General features: G+C 36.8%; 1 protein-coding gene across 1 annotated transcript; it reads left to right on the forward strand.

The window, feature by feature from the left end:
• The first annotated feature begins 4,071 nt into the window (after window positions 1-4,071).
• LOC144436684 (thioredoxin-like) lies at window positions 4,072-8,885 on the forward strand. Its single transcript, XM_078125531.1, has 5 exons — window positions 4,072-4,196; window positions 5,315-5,419; window positions 7,110-7,169; window positions 7,862-7,927; window positions 8,484-8,885. The coding sequence occupies exons 1-5, from the start codon at window positions 4,170-4,172 to the stop codon at window positions 8,544-8,546; spliced, it is 321 nt and encodes a 106-aa protein (XP_077981657.1). The 5' UTR covers window positions 4,072-4,169; the 3' UTR covers window positions 8,547-8,885.
• The last annotated feature ends 880 nt before the right edge of the window (window positions 8,886-9,765 follow it).

The raw sequence follows: 9,765 nt of genomic DNA on the forward strand, positions 1-9,765 counted from the left end.
ATAAACGTACCATTTACTAAGTGAAACTCATTGACGCGTAAAGTCATAATATATTTGCTATTTGATGTATTACAGACGTATCAGTTGATTGTCACGATTCATTGTTGTATCATTGACCCCGGCATTAATTAGGAGATACTAGATCACTCAATTCATATTCAAATTTGATTGTCATCACTGTGACAAGACATTCGAGTGAAGAGAGTGAAAGTAGCAACAAAAGTATGGAACAATAAGTTACCAACGCACTGCATAGCACAATAACAGAAGTCGTGATAGTATCCCCCTACACACAGTGACGACACCCACGTACATTTTTCTGCAAAACCATTACCGCAACACAAAGCCTTAGAGCTTCTTTCTATACGGCCATTGTAAGTGTGCGAAATTAATGTTGGTCCCCGGGTTGGTCCGAGACCAACAGATTTCCGTAAGAACCGAGAATTTTGAATTTATGTTGCTTCTAAGGGAGCCTACAGTAATCACAAGGTCGGGGGGGGGGGAAATCAAATGGTTAGTCCGTTGTGTTCCAAAATGACCCTCCTGTCGGTCAACATGATCAACAGTAATTTTCCCTTAATTTCGCACACTGGTCATTGCTATCTCTACTTTTCCCAGCCATGTTCATGTACATTATGTTTACTAGTAGCACAACAGTCGTCAGATTCATACACGTGTCGCAGGGTCCGGGTCTACTACTAAAACAACCAAGGTATAACTACAGGACGTTCAAATGAAACTTTGATTTTGAGGAGGAATTCACACATGACCACTTTAAATTGCGAAAGTGTTTTCTCCGAGTGAAGAACTTGAGTTGAAATAGTACCTCATCCGTCTTTCCCTTTTCCGTTACTTTTCTTCTATTTTTTTCGAGCGTTTCTGTAGCTTTATCCATTTTTACTTTGTCTTTTTTTAAATAACGTGAGCACGTTTTGTGGTTATATGGCGATATAGAATATTTTTTATTGATATCATGTATTATGCTGACATGGACATAAGCCAATAGAACACGCTTAAGATATCCGTTATGAAATAAAAGAAAATTCGGCCAATTTCACTATAATTACATTTAGACAATTACACTTACACATATTGTATATTCTCCAAGTGAACAAGTTGAAATGGTACCTTAGCAAATTTTTCGTCTCTACTTTTTTTCGATTAATTTTCTTCTATTTTTTTCGAGCGTTTCTGTAGTTTTATCCATTTTCCTGTCTCTTTTTTGTTTATTGCGAGAGCACTTTTTTGTGGTTATATGCAATATAGAAATATTTATTGATATCATGTATCATGCTGACATCATTGTACCATTGATGTTAGAAAAATATGTTAGCTTTGACTCCAAACCGGGACAGAAAAACTAGCTGGCAACGCCTGATATATTGTGAGTTTGACAAGAAAGGGAAAATAACCGTAATCTGCGCGCAATCATCTCAAACACATTGTAGTAAAAAACGTACGCAAATGTCACAAAGTGAAAGTCGTTGATATATAAAAATACAAGAGCAGACATGTCATATTTAATTTTGATTTTCATTACAAAAGAGAATGAAAGTAGCTAATTGGCTCGTTTACTCGTGTATTACATATAGCAATAAAACTGCAATGATAGAATCCTTCTAACACCCCCACCCACACACACCCACGTACATTTTGTTACACAGTCGAGTTTAAGAAAATATGTCGATGGTGTGTAGTGTCCTCATGAGCGTTGCTCATCTTATGTTACATTGAATTGGACTGAAACACAGGTTAATGTACAAGTAATATATCTTTAATTTATTTGACTACTGCCGTTGTCGTAGATTTCTTTACCCTTAGTGTGAAGTGTAAAGGCCTATATAATGTGTGTTAGAGAGAGGGAGAGGGAGAGAGAGAGAGAGAGAGAGAGAGAGAGAGAGAGAGAGAGAGAGAGAGAGAGAGAGAGAGAGAGAGAGAGAGAGAGAGAGAGGGGGATTTGGTTATTTGAAACTTAAGGAATTTGTCGTCATTTGAGGTTTAGAAGATGATGAAAGACAACAGGTAGTTGACAATGCACAATGAAATACACAATGTACACTGGAATAATAAACGTACCATTTACTAAGTGAAACTCATTGACGCGTAAAGTCATAATATATTTGCTATTTGATGTATTACAGACGTATCAGTTGATTGTCACGATTCATTGTTGTATATTTATACAAATCATTGACCCCGGCATTAATTAGGAGATACTAGATCACTCAATTCATATTCAAATTTGATTGTCATAACTGTGACAAGACACTCGAGTGAAGAGAGTGAAAGTAGCAACAAAAGTATGGAACAATAAGTTACCAACGCACTGCATAGAAGTCGTGATAGTATCCCCCTATACACAGTGACGACACCCACGTACATTTTTCTGCAAAACCATTACCGCAACACAAAGCCTTAGAGCTTTTTTCTATACGGTCATTGTAAGTGTGCGAAATTAATGTTGGTCCCCGGGTTGGTCCGTGACCAACAAATTTCCGTAAGGACCGAGAATTTTGAATTTATGTTGCTTCTAAGAGAGCCTACAGTAATCACAAGGTTGGGGGGGGGGGGAATCAAATGGTTAGTCCTTTGTGTTCCAAAATGACCCTCCTGTCGGTCAACATGATTAACAGTAATTTTTAATTTCGCACACTGGTCATTGCTATCTCTACTTTTCCCAGCCATGTTCATGTACATTATGTTTACTAGTAGCACAACAGTCGTCAGATTCATACACGTGTCGCAGGGTCCGGGTCTACTACTAAAACAACGACCGGGTATAACTATATAGGACGTTCACACGAAACTTTGATTTTGAGGAGGAATTCACCATGACCACTTTAAATTGCGAAAGTGTTTTCTCCGAGTGAAGAACTTGAAATGGTACCTCATCCGTCTTTCCCTTTTCCGTTACTTTTCTTCTATTTTTTTCGAGCGTTTCTGTAGCTTTATCCATTTTTACTTTGTCTTTTTTTAAATAACGTGAGCACGTTTTGTGGTTATATGGCGATATAGAATATTTTTATTGATATCATGTATCATGCTGATGACATGGATATCAGCCCATAGTACACGCTTAAGATATCCGTTATGAAATAATTGAAAATTCAGCCAATTTCATTTACACATATTGTGAGGGGAGAGGGGGAGGGGCAACACGTGAAATGTATTGATTTGGTCTTTTTGGTGACTTGTGGAATCGATCAGTAAACGTTATAAGCTTATTCATCAAATATGTGTATTTGTCATCCTCTGTGTATTTATGTTAATAAATACATTGAATTCTTATTCAGAATACCTGAAAGAAAGTGCATATTTTAAAACAACAACAACATACCGTACATTGTTAGTGAAGGAGTTGTCTGAGTATTATCTTGTCACAAATGATGTGACGTTTACCACATTTACATTGTAGTTCGATGTCTATACAAATTCAGTAGTCTTCTATTGTGTTGAAAGTCGCTGACGTGTGCATTTATTTTATGGCAACTCAGTGGTGGTGTCAGATGATCGTGTACAGAGTGATCTCTGATCGTGTGGATGCATATCCCAGTAATCTCCATAGATCAAAGGGCATGTGAGAAGTCTTACTCTGAGTCAGTCTCGACTAGGCAAAGTTGTGTTTTCGGGGTATGCTTTTGGAAATCGACTACAATGTAATAAATAAATAGTTATGTTGCTAGCACAGTCATACTACCTCCAAGAAGTATAACCCACAAGGTTTTAGTTATATACCAAGCAAGGCGTTATGATTAATGAAGAGAGTCATGGCTAACAATATACAATGAAATCACTGAGAATATCCTGAGTCAGTGGATGACACAGTGCATGTGGAATTACCGACGTTCTAATTTCTGTGGTCAGGAAAATGCTACTATGACTAATTTACATTGATCGTGTTGTACACCATTTTATGGTTGTAGAACATGACATTGTTAGTACTTGTGTTGTGGTGATACGAATCAATAATAAAGCGTAATATGATAGGCCAGAACCTGTTGCGTCATAGATGTTTTAGGACTATGACGTCATTACTATCCAATCAGAAGTTTCAACCAGGTTCAAGGGTTATAAATGAGAGTGGTTCGTATTCACAGTGACTCAGTCTGAGACAGTGACGACCCCAGTAGTTCACTTACGTACGAAGTAAGAATCTCTACGTTATAACAATGACTGTACCATACGTGAAGACAAAGGTAAGACATGGAAAGGTTCTAGACACTCGATAGATTATACATTTACGCAGTTATTTGAGTCTGTTGCTATGGAACATCAGATTAAGGGCGTGGCATGTTACCACAGACAATTTCTTCCTTGTCTGTGGTACAAAGTACGTACCTTATGAAGTGACCTGTCAGATCACATCTGTCTGTATCTGTATTACACGTCGAATGACCAGATAACATGATCACGAAAGACTGTTGACATATTGTTAACTAGATAGTGCATTATGATGTGCCCTAGGTTAAAATGTTTATTTGCGAATGTACCTCGATTGGACGACACTTGACGATGCACGACCACAGGCACTCGAATCAATGTGTATGATTAAAAAAATGTATATTGAATACTATACATTTCCCCCCAATATCATACAGATTAGTTCGAGTGCTTGTGTGCACGACCATTCTCAGTATTTGCCGTTCATTGTACTCTATGCTAATTCATGAATTCATTCTCAATGTACAAGGTTATATTAACAAAGACCTCAGACCATGCATGGTCTGAGCATAGACCCGCGGTACCTTATTCACACCTTAGCCTTTATTTGGTGACTCCCTATATTTATGTATATAGCATGTGTTCAAATAGTCGATCAGTTATAAATTAAAGTATGCAACTGACAACGGAATTTTACAAGTGAAAAATCAATGTAGAGATATTCGTATACGTTACAATTAAAAAAACTCAGCCCGATTAGCATTACATAACCAAATGCAACGCGGTATTATGTAACAAAGCAAATGTAAAGGCCATTTCATTGTTTCTTATTGATTCTGCTTCTTTACCAAAACATCGATCAGGTCATGATCAGGTCGTATCCACCATTTGAACCCAATGCTCTAGGTATTACTTAAAGGTGTTACTTAAAGGTGAACGCCAATCCAGGAAATGAACACTTTGCAGAGTACTTGACTGTAAAACCATGGATCAATAATAGATCCATGGTAAAACTCAACCACAACTGACACAGTGACATGTTACATTTACGGATTATGAACAAAATCGGTGTTTGAAAATTCCAGAATGCCCAGAAATTCATTTTACATCATATCATAAGATGAACTAGATATTCTTTCATTCCCATTGTCAGGCTGACTTTGATGCTGCGTTGAAGGGTGCTGGTAGTAAACTTGTAGCTGTTGATTTTACAGCCTCGTGGTGTGGACCATGTAAGTTTATTGGACCTAAGTTTGAGGTACGTTATCAACGTCCAGGGTTATTGACACGACTCTAATTAAACCCAGGTTGTGTTATTTTTGTTCAATGCAAGGGAGAATACATTATTTCTGCTATTCCAATGGTAAAATTGTCACTAATCATGACATTTAGAATGACATATCACGTTATCCATCAGTATTCCACTATTCATATCACCTGTTGAGTTTGCGTCAATACTTATGGGCCATGACTATATACGTGTATATTGTTACAACTATACTACTACGTAAATCAAGCTATAGGTAAACTAAGATAGGCACAAATTAAGACAGATACATAATATTACTACTGTTTATGGCAGATTACACAGGAGGGTGATAGCGATGCCTTCGTTATGTAGACATTATAACCACCCTGTAATCAAAATAATGTAGGCCTAGCCTAAATATTGGAGGAGATTGAAAGTGTGGCCACTTGGGGGATTTATATCAGAAACTATGTCCAACCACCTTAATATGATAGTAATTATTCATGACATTGCCGATAACAAATGCCATTCACTGTAATAGTGATACCAAAGATTAAACAACAGGGGAGTGATTTTTAGCACAACTGAACTGAGGTTCAGTAGTGCTATAGGGATCGCCCGGCGTCTGTGTGTGTGTGTGTGTGTGTGTGTGTGTGTGTGTGTGTGTGTGTGTGTGTGTGTGTGTGTGTGTGTGTAAACAACTTAAAGTCAAAAACCGCTGAACCGATTGCCACGATATTTGGTGGGTCCATTACCTTGGGTGTCTAGTTGGGAAATTGTTCAAATAAAAATGATCGCATCACAGATGTGTGATTTGGGTCAAAAAGTGTGATTTTTGGTCAAAAAACTTAAACTCAGAAACTACTGGGCAGATTGGTGCGAAATTTGGTGGGAACATTCTTAAGGGGATGTAAAGTAAGAGTTGTCCATGATGGGATGATTCCATCAGTGATATGCAAATTAGGGCTAAAAATGTGTCTTTTTGGTTAAAAATCTATCATTCCAAAACTACTGAGCAGATTGGGCTGAAATTTAATGGGTATGTATCTAGGGATGTATGGACAAAGAAATATTAAGCATACCATGATTCCATGAGTGATATGCAAATTAGGTGTAAAAATGTTCATTTTTGGTCAAAAACTTATATCTCAAAAAGTACTAAGTGAATGAGTTTGAAACTTGGTGAGATGTTTCTAGAAGTGTTATTCAGTACATTGTTAATTAACTATAATGTTTACTTTACTATTTCCTCTGGTGGTAAAGCCTGTAGCATGGCCAGTTTGGTTTATGACTTGATTATGTAATATGTTGTAAGACAGCTGTTTCATCACCTACCCATATAAACTGAATGTAGCCTGTGTTTAAAATATTACAATAAGACAACCAAGAAAGTTAAACATGTTACATTGGTATGACTTGGTTCCAAACTGATTAAAAAAAATAAAGAAGTACAAAACCTTGTAGACACATCCCTTTAAAGTTTGATTAGGATGTTGCTATACTTGTCTTGTACACTTCCAACATAGGATGGCTGGATTATGATGATGGAAATTAGGTATGAAAATTTTGTTTTGGTTACAACTTTAAATCTTCAAAAAATTATATATCTATCATTGCCCTGAACATGAAGTTGTGCGGCAACGCAATATTTGCGCTATTTTATTCTGATGTAACGTAATTTTGTTGTGATTTCCTACAGGAAATGTCTAAGGAATTCACCGATGTAGTTTTCATAAAGGTCGATGTGGATGACAATGGGGTAAGTAGTTTCTATCATAGAATTGCAATGATGGTCGAATAGTTGCTAGACAGGCCAACATGTAATCTACTGATTGCCGGTACGACCCTCGCCGCTGCCGTTGTTTATAAATGGTTAACGTCCTTGGGATAGGTTTGACCTCAGACCACTGGTTTGACCTACGATTGTGCCCCAGTCAACCTAGCTGTAGAATTGGTAAAAATTGTATAATTATACAAAGGTTGAGGTGTGAATGTTATAATCATACGTACTTAAAGGGCTATTTGTCAATCTTGGCTCATCCATTAGTGTTACCTTACCAGTAAAGCTATAATTACATGGGTCATTTTTTGTCCTTGACCAGCCAGCTCTGCCAGACAACTAATTTTTAATTCTAATCCGAATAGGCCTTTTATAGAGGCTGCAATAAATTCAGCTATGGTCAAGACACCCATCTTAGCAGGCCTTTTATAGAGGCTGCAAATATTATAATTATGTATAAGTATGAAAAGTAAAATGTACAAAAACTTATGATTGTTGCAGTAACACTTTATAATACATACTATTTACACTATGTTTATTAGTTTGGTTGATTTTTAAGAATGATGGTTATTTTAGTAAACTACATGTAATTTTGCTCCCAAAATACGTTGATTTTGTGAGGATGTGTAGGTTCGTTCGCTTACTATTCTTTGTCTTATAATATGTTTCAGGAAACCGCAGAAGCAAATGGAGTTTCAGCCATGCCAACGTTTATATTCTTTAAAAATGGGGAAAAAGTACGGTAACTTATAAAATTAGTGTCAATAATATTGTCGTAGTTATTGATCATGATCATGATGACGACGACGGTGATGTAGATGTTGTTGTTGTTGTTGTTGTTGTTCTCTGTGTTTGCTCAGAGAATCAAAACACATAGTTTGGCATATTCTATTTTACACTATATACTACTCTACACATTGACACTATAGTATGTAATTGACAGACTATTTAAAACAACTTACACCAGGTCGGTGTTTGTAATTTAATACTAAAAAAAAGAACTATGAAAATGAGAGTATGTTATTTGTAGTGAATGATTCGTAAACCAGCTTGCTAGCACTAGAGACCGATACGTCACAGCCCGTTTATGAATGCGTTTGTCGCTTCCCAGTATATTGAAACATCAGCACATATATATACACTTGTATTTGTCCAGTTCGCTTTCTAGTACTATAACAAATATTTTAGCGGGAACTCTTTTCAACTTAGACCATTTTATCAGCTAGGAGTTATCATTACTCGGTTGTACTTGAAGTGTAAAACCTTCAATAAATGTACTTATCTTGGTTACAGGTGGACTCTTTAACTGGCGCCGATGAGAAAAAACTTCGCGAGTTATTGACCAAGAATAAGTGAATGAGGAATAATGAGGAATACGAACCTGTGTATATGTATGGTATTTCAACTACTGCAGCACCAAATCAGAAGAACACTTTTAAGATTTAATGAACAGTAAATGAATGGATCAGCCACTCAATTGATTAGTTTAATAAGTTTAAAATGCATTTCTTTTCCATCACTCAAATTATGGGACGGTATTCACCAATCGTCTACTGAGTGACTATCAAAATGATAGCTTTAACTTTCGTACACTGATAATTTTGCATTATGATTTACAGTCTACCATGTATAAGATATCAGACCAATTTAGAAATATGCCAATTACAATGTAATGTCTTGTAGTAGCAAACACCATTATGCAAATAAAGATAATGTTCTTTGACAAATCATGGTACAAATGCACTGTATGGTCACAATGACTAATTAGTCGGACGGGGACTTATGGATTGGGGTCCGTGCGTCCGTCCGTCCGTCCGCAGCCGTTTCTTGGAGATGCCTGGACCGATTTTTTTCAAACTTGGCACAGGGGCAACATACAATGGCATACATATGCATGTCAATTTGTTTCATGATACGATCCAATATGGCCGCCGAGCAACCATTTTGTTTGCAAATTTTCCCTGTCTAAAGCCATAACTCAGACATGCTTGAACAGATCTCATTCAAAGTTGGTATTAGGACAGTGTTCTATGACATACATGTGTATATTCATTGTTGTCATGATACGATACAATATGGCCGCCTAGCAGCCATTTTGTTTGTGAATTTTCCATGTCCAAAGCCATAACTCAGACATGCTTGAACAGATCTCATTCAAAGTTGGTATTAGGACAGTGTTCTATGACATACATGTGCACATCCATTTTCATCATGATACAATCCAATATGGCTGCCTGGCAGCCATTTTGTTTGCGAATTTTCCATGTCCAAAGCCTTAACTCAGACATGCTTGAACAGATCTTATTCAAAGTTGGTATTAGGACAGTGTTCTATGACATGATGGTGATAGCTAGTAAATTAGGATATCAGAATATATAGTCATCTTTGACCTCATGCTACCTAATCAATGGGCACTACCTCCCGAATTACACTAAGTGGCCTGCTTTTGTTACTTGAAATATTTGACATTAGTGTCATGAAAAGAGAAATCGAAAGAAGTTTAGAGTTGCATACCATAGTTGGCAAATGACTTTAAGTCATTATTTCGTGGGCAGAGTGATCCCGTCTTCTTCGT

The sequence above is a fragment of the Glandiceps talaboti genome, chromosome 6, assembly GCF_964340395.1.
Source record: "Glandiceps talaboti chromosome 6, keGlaTala1.1, whole genome shotgun sequence".
NCBI lineage: Eukaryota > Metazoa > Hemichordata > Enteropneusta > Spengelidae > Glandiceps > Glandiceps talaboti.